We start from the raw sequence: 21,198 nt of genomic DNA on the forward strand, positions 1-21,198 counted from the left end.
ATTATGAAAAGTTAAACATTTCAAGGTTAGTGCACTAGAACTGTTTAACTAAAAATACAAAATATTATATATTTACCTATGCTGATATGGAAATGTTTTAAACATTCCCCATAGTTCCTCAGACATACAAGCATTGCAGTCCATCAAAGAAAGAGATGGAAGTAATACCTGGTCAGTAATGCTAAGCAAACAGCTAAGGATAACTTCCTAAGAAGAAGGGAAGAAAAATTATTTCAGTAAGCGGTGCATATTAATCCCACCCCCCAAAACAAATTTATGTGAGCCTTGGAAAAATTGCCATTCTTTGATTTCATAACACACCATATCTAATTCCCCACATTATCACTGTACTTTTCACAATGTATTTGTGTTTCTCTATCTAAGAAAGCAAATGAGGTGAGGGAAGGAAAGGTGTAGCAAGAATAAGGGACTTTTTATCCCTTTTCCTTTCTTGAACAAGGCAATCCTCAAAAACAGGAGGCTGTCAATCTTAAAAGATACTTTGTATGATAAGCCAAAAGCTATATTCAACATGTACAAGTATAAAATAGTTATTCGCATAGGTGATTAAAGCTTGTTCACAGTAAAATTCACTGTATGCTGTACCTAGACAAACATTAGACACATTGGACTTTTCTAGTCTCTTACCGTTTTTTCTTTATCTTCTTGTTTGCTTCCATCAGACTGAAACTAAAATAAAAAAAAAAAAAACTATAAATAAAATGCAAAAAGATTAAGATTATGCTGTTGCAACTTCATTTCTAATTCAAAAAACAATCAACTTGCATGTGGTTTTGAATTCTTTCCTAACTTGTTACACACATGTAGATTTTACATATAGACATTATTACAAAGTAACATTTTAAATTCTTATATTTCTAACCTTCAAATAATTTGTAACATTCATGAATTTTAAATGCCAGATTTATAAGCCAATTCTTTCCTCAACCTCATTATCACAAACCTACCACATCCTAAAACTGATCTGAATATTTATTATAAAATTGTAGCAAGCTCAATTTGGTTATAATGCATTTACAATTCTCCTTCCAGACATTCTAGTTTTCTCCCTCAGAATTGGTAAAATCTAACACCAAAGCAATATCAACAAAAACTAAACTCAAAGAAAATTTAAAGCTACATTTTAATTCACCACTACTTAATCCTCACCAAGAAATAAGCCCAAAAATATTACTAACATTGCTGACAAAGACCAAACCACTTCCTAACTTAAACAGACTTGAACAAAATGGCCTGGGTCCTTATTTTATCAGGGATTTGCAGGAGGGCTGCTGAAGTGCCATGTCTGACAATGCTGTCTATTCATTCAAAATGAAATCATAACATTTGTGTGTGAATATTCAGATGGAGTGTTGTGGGGAGTGTGCAAAGGCCAAAAGGACAGCTGAAGAACTGATACTCAAGGACAATCTAGATTTCTGGAAAGGATTTAGCTCAATATCCAGTGTGAGAAGGGGGAAAGCAAATAAGCAGCTCACATACTTTATTGGTAGATAAGGATATTTTGTGCATGTGTGTTTTCATGATTGAGTAATTTAATGGGTGTTACTACAGGGAAATTTAACTTCCATGCAACATTTTCACATAAGACTAACTCAGGGACAGTCATATTACTTTGATGGGAAAACAAACAATCACATTTTTTTTAATTGGCAGGGTAAAAAATATGGCTCCCTTTCACAGAAACAATTTAGTCATCAACATATATCCTGGTCAGCAAATAAGGAGTCCGGTTATGAAGAAGTGGCTTGGCAGAAAACAAACTAGACAGTTGCTTTTATTTTGTTGGGAGGAGGGGGGGAAGCTTCATGGCATACTGGGTGTACCCTGGGAGGCAGAAATAAGGGTATGTCATAATGGGAAGAATTAGGTTTACAGTGTATTGTGTTGGGGATAAAGGCAGTTAAGCTACTCTTTTCCTAGTATCAGTTCAGTTCAGTATACTACAATTCAAATGAACCTAAAAAAGCTACATGCAGTTTTCTCCATACTAATAAGACATTTTCCTAGTTATTAAGCTGTCCTAATTCCCTTACTAGATACTTTCATTAGTTTTTAATGTCTATATATCAATTCTCTGGATTTCACAAACAGGAAAATTTGAAAGAGAGAAAGAAATATGGAAAGCACAATGAAACTATCTACAAGAACAGTAAGAAAATGTTTCTATCAAAGGCTAGTTATAATAAAGATGAACAAAAAAATATCAAGATATACACATAGGTAAAAGTGATTTTCTTTACACATTCCACTTCCTTGACTGTCTCCTTTAGTTTAACTTAATATGCTTTTTAATTTAGAGCACATACAAAACTCTCCATTCCCACAAAAGAATACTAAAAGCTTTATTGAATGGTCAGGCAGAAGTGGGAGAAAGGATGGGGGTGGACAAAAGATATTAATTCTTGCATTTGTTTACTAAGTTCCAGGCACTGGGAATTCAAAGATGAACAGGAGAAAGTTTCTATCTTTGAGGAACTGACAAAGATAGTTCTTTGAAGATCTCTTTAAGATCAAAACTAGGCTTACCAATGTACTATTAGGAACTGAATTTTTAAGTCTGAATAAAATTGAGCACACACAATTATGTCTACACAGACCATCAGCTATAAATGACCCCAAGCAGGTTTCATTCTTGCCCTACAATGACAGAGTAGCTGTCAGGGCTACATAACAGTACTGAGCACACCCCTCCACACACACACACCAAAAAAATAGGTTCATCAAGAAGCGGCTTTTGGAGAGTTGAAAAATAAAGATTGGGGAAAGTCGTAGATATAACTAGATAAATTACTTTTTTTATTACTAATGTACTATTTTTAGTACTTTTTACTCATGAATGTTTCAAATACTAAAGTAGTAGCATACTGGAGTATACTTTATCTCAGAAAAGGGAAAAAAATGAAAAATACTTAAATTTAAGCCTCGATTAGAATTCAAAGCTACATTTAAATAAGTCATGGCATTATTTTCAACATCCTTATTTTTCTTGTTCTTATTAGCTATCATTCACTGAGTACTATGTTCCATGGAATGGGCTAAGAACTTCAGATTTGTCTTAAAACTACTCTATGAGAAAAATTTTTTTTTTTTTTGAGAAAACCTTTTGATAGAGACTCATCACAGTAACTTAAAATAGGAAAATATAACCTATAAATTAAAAGTAATGGGAACCTGAGTTTATAAAGCCTGGAGAAGAGATAACTGAATCGCCTTTCAGTGTTTTGGTTCAAAGTCTTTTTAACTTTCAATCAGAAATTCTTAAAGACTTTACAAAACACTTAGTTAGAAATAATCCCTTAACTTTGATACTACATCATTTATGAAATCACAGGGAAGGATACTAAATGAAAAGTACTATCTTCCACCACATTTCTTTTTCAGTCAAGACAAACCTCTACTAAGATGCCAAAGAATGTCTAATATGGTCACCCACACACAAGATGACATAAGCGCTGGCTCAGTTTTTATCCCAGGGTAATTTTTAAATGTTACCTCTCTTTTACACACTTTGAATTATCTTTTCTGAAACTAAACACTGAGGTTCAATTTCAGGAAACAGAGCGGAGTTACAATAGTTAAATCAAGTGTTTGTTTACCGCATGCATGTGGTCCACACTAAAAATTCTACTTTCTTTTCTTGTATAAAACATAGTTTTTAAAATTACACTGTTTGTACATAAGAGTCTCCATTTGCCTACTAATAGATTTAAATGTCTGCCTCTCCTTGTATGTTTACATACCCCTCCCAGGTAAAAAACATAACTAATGGGAAAAATTAAGATCCTATTTGTAATTTGTTACATAGTAATTTATTACTATGATTCTATACCTTGTTTAGAATTGCCACAGATATTAATACCTAAAATGACTTCAGTTCAAACTAATTATTATAGGGGATAATACATATATAAACATTCTAACAGTTTTTCCCTGCTCAGACTCATTAAACAGCAAGGGTATTACAGATTAAACTTATGCTCCAATTCTAGATTGCCAATGAGAGTGGTGTCTGTGTCCACTTGGACAATAAGAATTATAATAAAAAGTTCTGATTGTTTTTAAAATAGTTTACAAAATTTGTTTCTATTTTTAAATGGACACACGTCCATAACTACCCTTAACAAGTTCATTAAAACCCAGCAACAAAAATGTCCTTTATTTGAAAAACATTCTTTGATTATTTATAACAAATCAACAATGAGGGGGGAAAAACATTTAATACTACAATGTAAAGAAGCTAAAAGCATTCCCATATAAAATCTGCTCCTGAGGGAAATGAAACTGCTACTTTAAAGTGGCATCTTATATTTAAAGACAGAAATAGATTAAACTATATTTAACACTTTCAAAATTCACCAAAGACAGTGTAGCAATAGCTGACATAAGTGATAACTTATTATGATCTTAAAAATTCATGACAACTATTTTTAACTCTAAAATTGAATACCTAATTATTAGAATCTAATTAATGTTTCAATTCAGTTCACTTCAGTTGCTCAGTCGTGTCCAACTCTTTGCGACCCCATGAACCGCAGCGCAGTCCTCGCTGTTCATCACCAACTCCTGGAGTCCACCCAAACCCATGTCCATTGAGCTGGTGATGCCATCCAACCATCTCATCCTCTGTCGTCCCCTTCTCCTCCTGCCCTCAATCTTTCCCAGCATCAGGGTCTTTTCCAATGAGTCAGCTCTTGGCATCAGGTGGCCAAAGAATTGAGTTTCAGCTTCAACATCAGTCCTTCCAATGAACACCCAGGACTGATCTCCTTTAGCATGAACTGATTGGATCTCCTTGAAGTCCAAGGGACTCTCAAGAGTCTTCTCCAACACCACAGTTCAAAAGCATCAATTCTTCGGTGCTCAGCTATCTTTATAGTCCGGACTACTCTCACATCCATACATGACTACTGGAAAAACCATAGCCTTGACTAGACTTTGTTGGCAAAATAATGTCTCTGCTTCTTAATATGCTGTATAGGTTGGTCATAACTTTCCTTCCAAGGAGTAAGCATCTTTTAATTCCATGGCTGCAGTCACCATCTGTAGTGATTTGGAGCCCAGAAAAATAAAGTCTGCCACTGTTTCCACTGTTTCCCCATCAATTTGCCATCAAGTGATGGGACCGGATGCCATGATCTTCGTTTCCTGAATGTTGAGCTTTAAGCCAACTTTTTCACATTCATGTTCATCAAGAGGCTCTTTAGGTTCTTCTTCACTTTCTGCCATAAGGGTGGTGTCATCTGCATATCTGAGGTTATTGATATTTCTCCCAGAAATCTTGATTCCAGCTTGTGCTTCTTCCAGCCCAGCATTTCTCATGATGTACTCTGCATATAAGTTAAATAATTAGGGTGACAATATACAGCCTTGATGTACTCCTTTTCCTATTTGGAACCAGTCTGTTGTTCCATGTCCAGTTCCAACTGTTGCTTCCTGACCTGCACACAGATTTCTCAAGAGGCAGGTCACATGGTCTGGTATTTCCATCTCTTTCAGAATTTTCCACTGTTTATTGTGATCCACACAGTCAAAGGCTTTGGCATAGTCAATAAAGCAGAAATAGATGTTTTTCTGGAACTCTCTTGCTTTTTCCATGATCCAGCGGATGTTGGCAATTTGATCTCTGCTTCCTCTGCCTTTTCTAAAACCAGCTTGAACATGTGGAAGTTCACGGTTCACGTATTGCTGAAGCCTGGCTTGGAGAATTTTGAGCATTACTTTACTAGCGTGTGAGATGACATATCTCATTTGATTCACACTGCAACCCCAGGAGCTAGACAAGACAAATATTATTACCACCCATCGCTGGCTTAGAAAAACGACTCTCCCTCCCCTAATAGCTAACAAAAAATAATAAATATCAAGCCAGGATTCTAAAGTAGCTGGTTCATAAACTAGAACCAGTTTAAGGATGAATGGTATTAAGGTACAGTCTCCCCCTAGTAACCCAAATTTTTATTATGAAAACTTCTAAGCTTACATAAAAGTTGAATCAATGTATGCTATCCATGAACATCTATATAGCTCCTATGTACATTCAACAATTAACATTTGCCTTTTTTTCTCTTGACCAAAAAAGTTGCAGACATGATCTCAAAAAACTTCAGTGTGCATCTCCTAAGAATAAGGACATTCTTCCACATTACCACAATTATCATTATCACAACTTCCTACTATCACCTACTGGGTTAGCCAAAAGGTTCATTTGGGTTTTTCCAGAACATCTCACTGAAAAACTGAAACAAACTTCTTGGCCAACCCAATAGTACCCAATCTGACCCTTTGACTCTAGGTTTCTCTATAAACTTTATCTGTGAATCAATTTAGAGCACTTTGGAGAAGGAAATGGCAACCCACTCCAGTACTCTTGCCTGGAAAATCCCATGGACAGAGGAGTCTGGTAGGCTACAGTCCACGGGGCCGCAGAGTCAGACACAACTGAGCGACCTCATTTTCCTTTCCTTTGGCTTTTTTTTTTTACCAAAGTCCAACATAAGAAACAGTCAAATAAAGAAACTAGGCAGACAACTGAATTAAGATAACAGAGTGAAACATAAACAGAATTTCTCTTCCCTGATCCTAATGCAATAAACAAAGTACAGTTTACTTTTTTTTAATGTCCCCAAATCACCACCAACCAAGCAAGAAAAAAGCAAATTATGCTGTTAATTTCAAGGGGATGCAAACACAAACACACACAAAGAATCTAAACTACAATGTGGTATGGTACCTGCCCTTAACCCAATCCCCAGAAATAGTACTGAGCAAGGAAGGTAAGTAAATAAAATCCTTTAGGCAACAAGACCTACAAGGTAAGTAAGTAGCCTGAGGAAAAACCCTTCTGAGTAGCAGCCCAGCAGGACTCTGGGTGCTAAGGCTTGCTGTCTCTCAAAGGAACTGGGCTCAGACTAGGGAATCAAAGTCCAAGGGAGCTGGATACCCACTTGGCTGTGCATGCCTAGTATACAACGTGTAATCTGTCTCAGAAGACAAAACAGAGGTCCCCTAAATGATGGCTGTACTCAGCCTCATGGAGCTCATTCACTCCCTATTCCAGACTACAGAGAAGTCGCTCAGTCATGTCACTCTTTGTGACGCCATGGACTGTGGCCAGCCAGGCTCCTCTATCCATGGGGATTCTCTGGGCAAAAATACTGGAGTGGGTTGCCATGCCCTCCTCTAGGGGATCTTCCCAACCCAGGGATCAAACCCAGGTCTCCCACATTGCAGGCAGATTCTTTACTGTCTGAGCCACCAGGGAAGCCCAAGAATACTGGACTGGGTAGCCTATCACTTCTCCAGGAGAACTTCCTGACCCAGGAATTGAACCAGGATCTCCTGCATTGCAGGCAGATTCTTTACCAGCTGAGCTACTTGGGAAGCCCCATATTCCCCCTTTAGAAGGAACATTAAAAAAAGAAGAAAAAAACACCATGGTTAAATTTCAAGCTAGGCAACTAAAGTCTTTTAAACCTATAAACACACAATGATTTGTTATAGTGAAATATTTTTAGGGTAAAAAAATGAACCAAAATGCTAAGTCAGATCATTGGAAAGATGCGCTTTTACTACCACAACCTTAGAAATGAGAGAAGATAGATTTCTTTCCACACTGGGATCAAAATAAACTTTTTCACCTTCCCTTCTGCCTTTCTACCTCTGCAAAAATAGACTGGAGTTAGGGGCAGGCACCAGGCACAACTGTGATAGAATAAAGACAAACGAGGGCTACAATGGAGATGGCCAAGTGGAAGAGTTTTAGCACTTGTGTATCTTAACAATATTGTATCTGTATATGTTTATACATATGTCTACATATGGGACTTCCGAAAGTTTGATGTTTGGGCTCCTGCTTACCAGTTTATGATACTCTTAGCCAGAGAAAGAATTTCAGAACAAGAGATCTGAACATTAAGATTTTCAATGAAAAAGAATAACATTAGTGGGTGAAAGTAAGATGAGAAAGAGGCTGTCTACATTGTCTCAGAGGCTGTCTACATTGTCTCAAAGTATCTCCCCACAGGATACATATTAACAACCAAGGGAAAAAGAGTAACTATACACTGGAGAAACCTGGCAGCCATCACCTTAACCAAGTGATTAATGCTAACATCACCAGTAATGGGACAAATTGACTTTACATGCTTCTCAATATTACACACTGGGAAAACACAACCCGTGTTCTTTGAACAAGCACTAGTTAACATGACTCATCTTTTTCAGACTATAAGGATCAACATAATGAAACACTGTTATAGTTCTCTTATATGAATATATGCTATATAATAAATATCATGTATAGTAATGAACTACTTAGCAGATTTCTTTAGCATACCTTTATACAATATAAATGTGTTAACATTTTAAAAAATTATCTACCAGCTAAGTATCTAAAGCTAAATGAAATAGGTGTCAAGTGATTAAACACAAGAGTTGTTAATTTTCTATGCAGTTACTGTTGTCAAAAATTAAAAATTAGGTGCAATCACCAAACACTGGAGAAAACCACATTTATGCTTGTAACAATTTCCAGATTTCTAGAGTCTTTTGGTTACACTGCTTTACAACTGAAAAGAAATTACGCATTCTTTAAGACCTTGGTTAGGCAAAGACCTCTTAGAACACAAAGCACAAACTATAAAAGAGAAGTGCTATTAAATTGGAATTAATCAAAATTTTAAACTTTTGCTTTTCAAAAGACAGTAAACAAAATGACAAGGCAAATCGGACTAAGAATAAAGGACAACTGAATTTAAAATGGGAAAGAGATTTGAATAGACATTTCAATAAAGGTGATTATAAATGGCAAGTATGAACATGAGAAGATGCTCAACATCACTGATCATCAGTGAAACATAAATTACAACACAAAAGATAGCACTACACACCCATTAGAATGACTAATATTTAAAAGACTGACAATACCAAATGTTGATGAGGATGTGGAGCATTAGGAAGTCATATACAATGTTCCCAGGAGTGCAAAATGGTACACACGTGTTGGAAAAGTTTGACAAAAAGTTAAACATACACTTACCCATATGGCCCAGCAATCCCAATCCTGGGGAAACAAAAACATACACTCCCCCCGAAAAAAGACTTGCAGAAGAATATCCATAGCAGCTTTATTTACAATAGCCTCTAATTAGAAACAACTCAAATGCTCATCAACTAGCAAACAAATAAACTCTCTTATGTGTATATAATGAAATGTTACACAGCAATAAAGAACTACTGACACATACAACAACTGAGATGAATCTCAAAAGCACTAAAAGTGGAAGAAACCAGACAGAAAAGAGTACATTCTATACAATTCCATTTATGTCAAACTCTAGAAAAAGCAAAAATACAGTGACAGAAAGCCTACCAGTGGTTGTCAGGAACCAGCAATGAAGGGAGGGAAATGATGGCAAAGGAGCAAGAGGAACTTGCTGGGATGATGAAAATATCCTATATCGTGATTGTGGTGGTAGACATACAACTATATACATCTGTCAACATTCATCAAATTGCATACTTAAAGTTGGTGAGGTTTACTGTATATAAATTATAACTCAAAGCTAACTTTAAAATATAATAATAAGCCAAGACACAGAAGCAACCTAAGTGTTCAAGAACGAATGGAGAAAAATATGTGGGTCTGTGTATCTGTGTATGTACATGGACACAGATAGACAGACACACACACACACACGATGGAATATTACTCAGCCATAAAAAAGAATGAAACAATGCCATCTGCTACAAAATGGATGGACCTTGAGATTACCATACAAAGTGAAGTAAGTCAGACAGAGGAAGACAAATATAGATCACTTTCATGAGGAATCTGAAAAGATGATATAAATGAACTTATTTACAAAACAGAAATAGACTCACAGACATAAAATAAATTGGGAGCAAAGGATGAACAGATGCACACTACCATATATAAAATAGATAAGGATTTACTGTATCTCACAGGGAACTATATTCAGTATATTTTTAATAAACTATAATGGAAAAGAATTTAAAAAATGGTATAAAGATATATACATACATATGTATAGCCAAACCACTTTGCTATACATCTGAAACTAATATAATATTGTAAACCAACTCTACATCAATAAAATAATAACAGTTTCCCTTGGAGTAGTGATTAGGAGAGCATCTAAGGAAAACTCTCAAGTGTTAGTACTGTTCTATCTCTTGATCTAAGTGGTAGACACATGGCTATTTAGTTTGGAAAAAGCCACTGAGCTATACAATTATGGTTTGTGTGCTTTCTGTATCATGTTTTACTTCAATAAAAAGTTTACTAAAAAAAAAAGAATGGATCTTGAACAGTCTGAAGTCTGAGGCTAAAGGGACTTCACACAAATAATGGCAATGATTCAAAACTGCAGCCAATAAAATAAATGAGCAGAAGAAAAGCAAGAGTAAAGAATGTTCAAATAACCACAATTATAAGAGGAATCAAAAAGCAATCACATGTCCAAACCGTATTTTTCTATCTGGAGGGCTTGACTGGATTTAAGTTTTTATATATAAATGGTTGGGACACATTGACTTTGTCCAAATCTTACTCAGCATAACATTTTCTTAAGTTTACTTTCTTTGTATTTCTAGAGATACACATAACACAAATATACTCAGGACATTTTCATTCTATAATTTAGCTTTCTGCTCAAAAGAAAAAAAACTTACTAACCTCCTTCATAAATGACTTGCCTATCCGCACCACTTTTGCGAATAAAATGGGATCATGAGAAAGGTGGGGACCAAGGTAACAGAACATATTGAAGACGTCTCTCCTCAAATCTTCAAAGCTCTCTGCTTGTTTTGGTGCTCTCTTATTTTGCAAAGCACTAACAGGTGAGCCTTTAGCACCTTTAGGAACGCCAACTCTACAAAAAGAAGAAAAATGTATATATACTATGCAATGCTCCATTTTAAGTTAACACAGTCATATTATAAAACTTTTCTTACTCATATTTGCTTCTTCTATTTCATTTGTGCTTAACTTAATTGGTAGAAAAAGACAAAAACAATACTCATTTGAAAAAACTCAGAGCTTAGGAGACCGTTTCAAATTAACTGCATAAGAAAAGGAAATCAGAGTACTGTAGGTTCCATGTAACAGGTAACATATTCATGTATCACATGAACTTGGTTTTTAATTAAATTTGGTCAGGATCAGGAATTTGGATATGGGAATGGGAAACAAGGGATGGACCTCAGAGACACAAAGATGAAAGAGAAAAATATGGAGATAACATCACTGATTCAAGTCAATAAACATTTCTCAACCTGACTTCCACTACCTAGACTGAGTGTGAGGTAGGTGAGCAGCATAATGAAAGAGGGTATGTCACGCTAAAAGGACAGCATGCCCAGAGTTCTCACCTGCTGAGCAGGTGTCCCGCTGTGGAGTCACAGGGGTCACTCTCTGAAGAAGAGCCTTCACGGTCCACAGCCCCACTGGCACTCAAGGCAGCAGCCAGCAGCTATGCACGAGTCACAAAGCTGGGGCTTTGGGGGCAGGCTCTGATCTGTGGGGCTGAAGCCAGCACTGCTGCCAGTACTGCTCCTAAGTATCCTACAAGCAGGTTGAGGGCTAGAGGACTGGTTGACACAGTAACCAGGGATGATGAGAGAGGCTGCACAAGCGATTTCCAGAAGAGCAGCCTATATGCCAGAAGAGACAAGGCAAGCAGAGTGCCACAGACCTCACTCAGAGCCACTCAACCCAAGATAGAGGAAAATTACACTAGGTAAAAACTTTAGGAATTTTCTCCTCCCCAAGAGAGAAGGGAAAGTCAAAAACAGAAGAGTGGAGTTTTCACTCTCAGCGGAGCAAATCCAAACTAGAAATCTAACATGTAGTTTTTAGACTACACTGCAGCACAAATTCTGCAATGCCTGGTGTAGGTGATAGGAGACAAGTCACTGATTAATACCTGCCAGAAGGATATGCTCTGTGAACATCTCTTATCTTCTGATAAAACAATTTAAAATATATGCTTGATTGAATTAAAATATATGCTTGATTGAAGGAGACAAGATAAATATGCAGATTTTATTTTGTAGTCCTAAACTCTTTCTACCTCAATTAGTAAACCATATGGTAACATACCTTCGATAGAGAGGCTCAATAGTTATATGAATCAGCTTGCAAATAGCAAGGGCTATTAGTTTATGTGAAGCTGCATAGTATGGAGGCATCTGATCCATAATGCTCTGCGCATGCTGCCAATCACCAATCTTTAACAAAGCTTCCAACAAACCAAGTTTTTGGTTGTCAGGTGGCTAAAATGGAACAATTATAGCAAAGATACTCAGAATACAGACACCAATAAATATTTAAATATTTTTCATTTAAAAAACTAAGCCAAATAACACAATGTATGTCAACAACAGTTTCCATTCATGGCAAATTCAACAGTATTTTCTGGAAAGCACAATCAAGTTTTTTAGTGACTGAAAAAAGGAATAACGGATCTGCTTTTTCATTTAGCAGACAAAACAACAGTTTACAGACTTAGAATTAAATTCAGTTCTACTTAAGGTTCTACTGTGCCACAGGAAACTAGAATTCATCTTTGAGAATCCCTTCAGGACTTGAGAGACACTATACACAGAGCACAAATATAGTCAATACATGTGTGATATTATCTAGAATACATTCTGAAATTTATATAGGAAAAAACATGACAGCCTCATTTGGGAGGTGCCAAAACCATGTTTGCAAATCAGTATTCCACAAACTAGCTTTCATCACAATCAAAATTAAGAAATTATTCTTCCACAAGTTGATTAACCATCACAAGTTGAATTTCATAATTCTAAATCCAGAAGACAACATTTATCAGAATAAATTATATACCTTCTCCACTTTCTCCTCTTCTTTTTCCTTTTCTTTCTCTCGCTCGTCAATTTTATCAGAAGACAATACAACCATTGTAAGTTTTCTAACGATCTGCTTAGCTTCTACAATTTCTCGTTTGTGTTCATCCATAATGCAATTATCAGCTGGAAGAAGCTAAAAATGGTTCATTAAAATTTCATAAAATAGCTAATACTATTAGCACATATAAAAAGCAAACACTACTCTCAATTGATAAAACTGTACATAAGAAGTCTGGTCTATTTATGACCATAATTTCCCTTCAAAATAGGTTTCCCCCTAATTTTCATATTAACCTGACAAGGTTAAATACCTGAATTTTGTATACTTTTTAAACTCAGGTAGCAATTCAAAGTTTCATCTCTTCTGTTAGAGGTCCTAAATTAATATAATACTACAACAGTAGTGCCTACCATTGGATTTATTAGTTTATCCAAGAAAATGCATACCTGTTCAATTAAAAATGTCAGAGATTTCCCCTTTAAAGACCAAACTCCAAATTAAATAAAATACTATATACAGATCCAATCTGGGAGAGGTAAACTATTGATTTACATAATGGGGCAAATTTGATTCCTCTAAATGAAAAATCTTAAGTCAAAAAATTATGAACAGCTTGACATCTCACTTTTCATTTTCTAGACACCTATTTGACTTAAGTCACAAACTAGTTTTTAGTTTATTACAAAAAAAAAGTATCAAGTGGATATTTGATCCTCCATTATGAAAAAAAGGATCAACTATCTCAAGTACAGCCATCTTGCATGAGTGGAAGATGGTTAATATGGACATTTCATAAATACACACATATCCAACTAACCATTATTGAGTCATTTTTGCTAGGCACTATGATGATAGCTCACCATTCCTGCCCCTAGAAATGCAAAATCTATTTCAATAGATAAATCTAACACAAACTAAAAAATCAGTAAATAATAAAAGGAGACACAGTGAGGGGCTTCCCAGGTGGAGTGGTGGTAAAGAATCTGCCTGCCAATGCAGGAGACACAAGAGATGCAGGTTCAATCCCTGGGTCAGGAAGATCCCCTGGAGTAGGAAATGGCAACCCTCTCCAGTACCAGTGCCAGGAAAATGCCATGGACAGAGGAGCCTGGTGGGCTATAGTCCACGGAGCCGCAAAGAGTTGGACACGACTGAGCACATGCACAAGGAGACATAGTGAAATATTAAACTACATACTTTATCCCATCAGTCAAAAAAGGGGAGTGGAAGAAAACTCATTATGGACTGGTGCAAGGAGGTAAGCCAGACTTTTTCTCATTCCTTATTCTCTCCACTGCCAATCAAACCCATTTTTATTGCTCTACTTATATATAACCTATCATATATCTACCACAGATTCTCATCTTTTACCTAGTCTACTTCAATTGCCTCTGAAATCTCCCATTACAATGGGTTAACTCTAAGTTTTTAATTATAGTTCTCTCCATTTCTAGTCTTGTGTATTTTGAAAATATGGTATTAGGTATATATAAAGGTTATAATGATTATATCTTTCTAGGAAAAACAACTTTATTATTATAAAGTGATTCTCTGTTCTGTCTGACAAGAATAATTTCCCTGGTATATTTTCCCATCCTTTTGCTTTCAACCTTTCTTTGCCCTTAGGTTTTAGAAGTCTCATGTAAACAATAAACTGGTTTTTAATCCCATCTGAAAATCCCTGTCACTTTAACAGGAATACTTTTAAACTCTGCTTATATTTATAATTAAGCTGAAAAATATCAGTAATAAATCTATCATCATTTTTGTACTTTCCATTTGTTCTAAAAGTCTACATTTGCCTGTATAAACTCATACCTATGTCTTCAGATTCTTCTTTTTCTAACCAGTTTTTCATGTTTTCAGTTTGTACATCCTTGTCTACACTAAATCTTGAATGGCTGTCTACTATCAACATGAAAAAAATCCAAACTCCTTACCATGGCCCTTAACAGCCCTTCACAGTTTGGCCTCCAGTCTACTTCTCCATCCTCATTTCCCCTACATATCATCCTAGGCTCCAACCACTCTGAGCTTTTCAGTGTTCCCCTAAGGGGATAATTAAATCTTTTCAAACCTCTTGCCTTTATATTCAGTTAATTCTACCTACAATGCTTTCCACCTATTTAAGCCTGGCCAACACCTACTCATCTATCAAGTTCCCAGTTGAATGTCAGTAGTTTGGAGAAGCCTTTCAAAATCCCCCAATGACAGAGATGGTCACTACCTATTTTGAGCCCTCAAAGCACTATGTGACTATTTCCAATAAAGTACTTATAGAATGCAAAATGTTTTCTCCCTTGCTAGACTATGACTGCTTCCAAGAGACTGATCAAATTTCATTCAGCTCTGTAACCATAATATGTAATGACAGGCAAGGAAGTTAGAAGTTAGAAAATGATTTCAAAGGCAGTGAAGATGATGTCAGTTTTGAACAGTTCATAGATATCCTAACGCACAACCTAATAAAACAAGAAATTCTATACTACAAACCTAGTGTTTTCAAACTGACAGGCTAAGCTGTTGCTAAACTAGAGGTCATCTATCACAACCACCTACACATTCCTCTAGATCCTGCAATAAAAGCACAATATTAGTCATCTATTATCCAACAGTAAAAACACCAGAGAAGCTATCTTTTAAAAGTACATGGAAAGTACCAAATTCATCCTGAATCCTCAAAATTAACATTTAGAGGAAAAGGAAGAACTATTTAGTTAATCCCATATTTCCCATAATCCATGTATAATATAGAAGTCTAAAACCACATTGATTAGAACTTGGCCTCTCTCTCCATGACATATGCCTTGATGACAATTAAGAACTTTAACTTCACAGTCCACCTTGAATTCTGTAGCAGTGACAAAAGGTATTTCATTTCCATGGTTCCAATAAACTAAATTCATTCACTTTATAAAGCAAACACAAAGCAATAATGTAATAGGGCTTCAAAAATTAAGACTTGAGAGTCTAGAACCAATCTCGGAGTGCTATATGGCTACCTCCTCCTCTTCCCCACCCCTGGGATGAATAACCAAATATTCTTAGCAACCCACTTAACTTACATGTACATAAAGATCATCTAAATCAATAAGGTTAAATTGTAGAAGTACGGCTGCAACTCTGTATAAAGATGAAGGAGTCTCTCCATTTGGTTCCTTGAAAAACAAGAGAAAAGTTTCTATTTAGTGCAAAAAGTACAACTAAAATCTACCTTTTTAATCTACCAATAATTAAGAACAATTAGACCAAATAACTCTAGGGCAACAATAAGCTTCATTGCTCTTCCTGAACATGAATAACATCCAATTCAAGACAAATATAATCATGTGAGTATCTCTTTTCACACTGGTACAACTGATGAACACAAGAAACACAGTTTCAAAAATGGACACATGCTAATATTTGAATAAAATCTGAAACTTGAACAGAATGAGATTTTATACTGCATAATACTTACTTTGGGTTTCTGTTTATATGTGGGTTTTCTTAACTTGCTTTTTCAAGTACTTCTCAGTGGAGTAGCAGATAGACAAGACTGACAAATTTGGAAGTGTGGAACCATCTGTGTCTGCTTTATACTTTTCTCCCAGTTCTTGTATTTCTTGGGTTCTGTGCTAAGTATATCTGCTTGTCAGCTGACTTCCCCTTCAAAACGGGTGTCTGTACTTCTTCCCTGGTAGCTCAGACAGTAAAGAATCTGCCAAGAATGCAGGAGACCTAGGTTTCATTCCTGGGCCAAGAAGAGCCCCTGGAGGAGGAAATGACAATCCACTCTGGTATTCTTGCCTGGAGAATCCCACAGACAGAGGAACCTGGCCGGCTGCAGCCCATGGGGTTGCAAAGAGTCGGACACCACTGAGGGATTAACACTGCTACTATGATACTTATTACACATGGATAATCAAACATTTTAAAACTAGGAATGGCCAATCCCAGGCCAGCACTATTGGTCCTACCGAGAAATAGATGGATCTCTGTCATCAAGATGACTTGCGCTTAATTTTTAAATGGCCTGGGGTCAGATGAATAGAAGAATGAAGTGAGGACAACTGGCAATTACTAAATGGCCCAATGCAAATAAAAAGCAAATGGTGACAATACATTATGTTCTGCTTCTTTTGTTTTAATTTAAATTTATTTATTTTAATTGGAGGCTAATTACTTTACAATATTGTATTGGTTCTGCCACATATCAACATGAATCCTATACGGGCATACATGTGTTCCCCATCCTGAACCCTCCTCCCACCTCCCTCCCGTACCATCCCTCTGGGTCATCCCAGTGCATGAGCCCCAAGCATCCTGTACTGGCAATTTGTATCTTATATGATATTATACATGTTTAAGTGCCATTCACCCAAATCGTCCCACCCTCTCCCTCTCCCACAGAGTCCAAAAGATTGTCCTATACATCTGTGTCTCTTTTGCTGTCTCGCATACACAGTTATTGTTACCATCTTTCTAAATTCCATATATATGCGTTAGTATGGTGGCTCAGATGGTAAAGCGTCTGCCTGCAATGCGGGAGACCCGGGTTCGATTCCTGGGTCAGGAAGATCCCCTGGAGAAGGAAATAGCAGTCCACTCCAGCACTCTTGCCTGGAAAATCCCATGGACGGAGGAGCCTGGTAGGCTACAGTCCATGGGGTCACAAAGAGTCAGACACGACTGAGCAACTTCACTTTCACTTTCACTTTTCACTGTATTGGTGTTTTTCTTTCTGGCTCTGTATAATAGGCTCCAGTTTCATCCACCTCATTAGAACTGATTCAAATGTATTCCTTTTAATGGCTGAGTAGTACTCCATTGTGTATGTGTACCACGGCTTTCTTATCCATTCATCTGCTGATGGACATCTAGGTTATTTCCATGTCCTGGCTATTATAAACAGTGCTGCAATGAACACTGGGGTACACGTGTCTCTTTCCATTCTGGTTTCCTCGGTGTGTATGCCCAGCAGTGGGATTGCTGGGTCATAAGGCAGTTCTATTTCCAGTTTTTTAAGGAATCTCCACACTGTTCTCCATAGTGGCTGTACTAGTTTGCATTCCCACCAACAGTGTAAGAGGGTTCCCTTTTCTCCACACCCTCTCCACCATTTATTGCTTGTAGACTTTTGGATAGCAGCCATTCTGACTAGTATGAAATGGTATCTCATTGTGGTTTTGATTTGCATTTCTCTGATAATGAGTGATGTTGAGCATCTTTTCATGTGTTTGTTAGCCATCTGTATGTCTTCTTTGGAAAAATGTCTGTTTAGTTCTTTGGCCTATTTTTTGATTGGGTCGTTTATTTTTCTGGAATTGATTAGGTCCCATTTGTTTATTTTTCCTTTTATTTCCAATATTCGGGGAGGTGCGTCATAGAGGATCCTGCTGTGCTTTATGTTGGAGAGTGTTTTGCCTATGTTCTCCTCTAGGAGTTTTATAGTTTCTGGTCTTATGTTTAGATCTTTAATCCATTTTGACTTTATTTTTGTGTGTGGTGTTAGAAGGTGTTCTTGTTCCATTCTTCTACAAGTGGTTGATCAGTTTTCCCAGCACCACTTCTTAAAGAGATTATCTTTTCTCCATTGTATATTCTTGCCTCCTTTGTCAAAGATAAGGTGTCCATAGGTGCATGGATCTATCTCTGGGCTTTCTATTTTGTTCCAGTGATCTATATTCTGTCTTTGTGCCAGTACCATACTGTCTTCATGACTGTGGCTTTGTAGTAGAGCCTGAAGTCAGGCAGGTTGATTCCTCCAGTTCCATTCTTCTTTCTCAAGATTGCTTTGGCTATTCGAGGTTTTTCGTATTTCCATACAAATTGTGAAATTATTTGTTCTAGCTCTGTGAAAAATACTGTTGGTAGCTTGATAGGGATTACATTGAATCTATAGATTGCTTTGGGTAGTATACTCATTTTCACTCTATTGATTCTTTCGATCCATGAACATGGTATATTTCTCCATCTATTAGTGTCCTCTTTGATTTCTTTCACCAGTGTTTTATAGTTTTCTATATATAGGTATTTAGTTTCTTTAGGTAGATATATTCTTAAGTATTTTATTCTTTTCGTTGCAATGGTGAATGGAATTGTTTCCTTAATTTCTCTATTTTCTCATTATTAGTGAATAGGAATGCAAGGGATTTCTGTGTGTTGATTTTATATCCTGCAACTTTACTATATCCACTGATTAGCTCTAGTAATTTTCTGGTGGAGTCTTTAGGGTTTTCTATGTAGAGGATCATGTCATGTGCAAACAGTGAGAGTTTTACTTCTTCTTTTCCAATTTGGATTCCTTTTATTTCTTTTTCTGCTCTGATTGCTGTAGCCAAAACTTCCAAAACTATGTTGAATAGTAGTGGTGAGAGTGGGCACCTTGTCTTGTTCCTGGCTTTAGGGGAAATGCTTTCAATTTTTCACCATTGAGGATAATGTTTGCTGTGGGTTTGTCATATATAGCTTTTATTATGTTGAGGTATGTTCCTTCCATTCCTGCTTTCTGGAGAGTTTTTATCATAAATGGATGTTGAATTTTGTCAAAGGCTTTCTCTACATCTATTGAGATAATCACATGGCTTTTATTTTTCAATTTGTTAATGTGGTGTATTACATTGATTGATTTGCAGATATTGAAGAATCCTTGCATCCCTGGGATAAAGCCCACTTGGTCATGATGTATGATCTTTTTAATGTTTTGTTGGATTCTGATTGCTAGTATTTTGTTAAGGATTTTTGCATCTATGTTCATCAGTGATATTGGCCTGTAGTTTTCTTTTTTTGTGGCATCTTTGTCAGGTTTTGGGATTAGGGTGATGGTGGCCTCATAGAATGAGTTTGGAAGTTTACCTTCCTCTGCAATTTTCTGGAAGAGTTTGAGTAGGATAGGTGTTAGCTCTTCTCTAAATTTTTGATGGAATTGAGCTGTGAAGCTGTCTGGACCTGGGCTTTTGTTTGCTGGAAGATTTCTGATTATAGTTTCAATTTCTGTGCTTGTGATGAGTCTGTTAAGATTTTCTATTTCTTCCTGGTTCAGTTTTGGAAAGTTGTATTTTTCTAAGAATTTGTCCATTTCTTCCAAGTTGTCCATTTTATTGGCATATAATTGCTGATAGTAGTCTCTTATCATCCTTTGTATTTCTGTGTTGTCTGTTGTGATCTCTCCATTTTCAATTCTAATTTTATTGATTCGATTTTTCTCCCTTTGTTTCTTGATGAGTCTAGCTAATGGTTTGTCAATTTTATTTATCCTCTCAAAGAACCAGCTTTTGGCTTTGTTGATTTTTGCTATGGTCTCTTTTGTTTCTTTTGCATTGATTTCTGCCCTAATTTTTAAGCTTTCTTTCCTTCTACTAACCCTTGGGTTCTTCATTTCTTCCTTTTCTAGTTGTTAGGTGTAGAGTTAGGTTATTTATTTGACTTTTTTCTTGTTTCTTGAGGTATGCCTGTATTGCTATGAACCTTCCCCTTAGCACCGCTTTTACAGTATCCCACAGGTTTGGGGTTGTTGTGTTTTCATTTTCATTCATTTCTACGCATATTTTGATTTCTTTTTTGATTTCTTCTGTGATTTGTTGGTTATTCAGCAACGTGTTGTTCAGCCTCCATATGTTGGAATTTTTAATAGTTTTTCTCCTGTAATTGAGATCTAATCTTGCTGCATTGTGGTCAGAAAAGATGCCTGGAATGATTTCAATTTTTTTGAATTTACGAAGGCTAGATTAACAGCCCAGGATGTGATCCATCCTGGAGAAGGTTCTGTGTGACCTTGAGAAAAAGGTGAAGTTCACTGTTTTGGGGTGAAATGCCCTATAGATATCAATTAGGTCTAACTGGTCTATTGTATCATTTAAAGTTTGTGTTTCCTTGTTAATTTTCTGTTTAGTTGACCTATCCATAGGTGTGAGTGGGGTATTAAAGCCTGCCACTATTATTGTGTTATTGTTAATTTCCCCTTTCATACTTGTTAGCATATGTCTTACATATTGTGGTGCTCCTATGTTGGGTGCATATATATTTATAATTGTTATATCTATTTCTTGGATTGATCCTTTGATCACTATGCAGTGTCCTTCTTTGTCTCTTTTCACAGCCTTTGTTTTAAAGTCTATTTTATCTGATATGAGTATTGCTACTCCTGCTTTCTTTTGGTCTCTATTTGCATCAAATATCTTTTTCCAGCCCTTCACTTTCAGTCTGTATGTGTCCCCTGTTTTGAGGTGGGCCTCTTGTAGACAACATATATACGGGTCTTGTTTTTGTATCCATTCAGCCAGTCTTTGTCTTTTGGT

At 36.4% G+C, this 21,198-nt stretch overlaps 1 protein-coding gene across 14 annotated transcripts in view; it reads right to left on the reverse strand.

Moving 5' to 3' along the window:
• THOC2 (THO complex 2) overlaps positions 1-21,198 on the reverse strand; it is a 117,860-nt gene that overhangs the window by 41,336 nt on the left and 55,326 nt on the right. For 13 of the 14 annotated variants that reach the window (XM_025276461.2, XM_025276458.2, XM_006064995.4 and 10 more), the window contains exons 9-14: positions 15,985-16,077; positions 12,896-13,051; positions 12,146-12,318; positions 10,721-10,916; positions 649-690; positions 77-207 (exon numbers count right to left, since the gene is read on the reverse strand). In XM_025276461.2, coding sequence (XP_025132246.1) covers positions 77-207; positions 649-690; positions 10,721-10,916; positions 12,146-12,318; positions 12,896-13,051; positions 15,985-16,077 — 791 coding nt within the window. Of the gene's footprint in view, positions 1-76; positions 208-648; positions 691-10,720; positions 10,917-12,145; positions 12,319-12,895; positions 13,052-15,984; positions 16,078-16,379; positions 16,555-21,198 lie in introns of those variants that run through there. The other variant, XM_025276464.3, reaches the window with a different exon arrangement.

The sequence above is a fragment of the Bubalus bubalis genome, chromosome X, assembly GCF_019923935.1.
Source record: "Bubalus bubalis isolate 160015118507 breed Murrah chromosome X, NDDB_SH_1, whole genome shotgun sequence".
Classification (NCBI taxonomy): domain Eukaryota; kingdom Metazoa; phylum Chordata; class Mammalia; order Artiodactyla; family Bovidae; genus Bubalus; species Bubalus bubalis.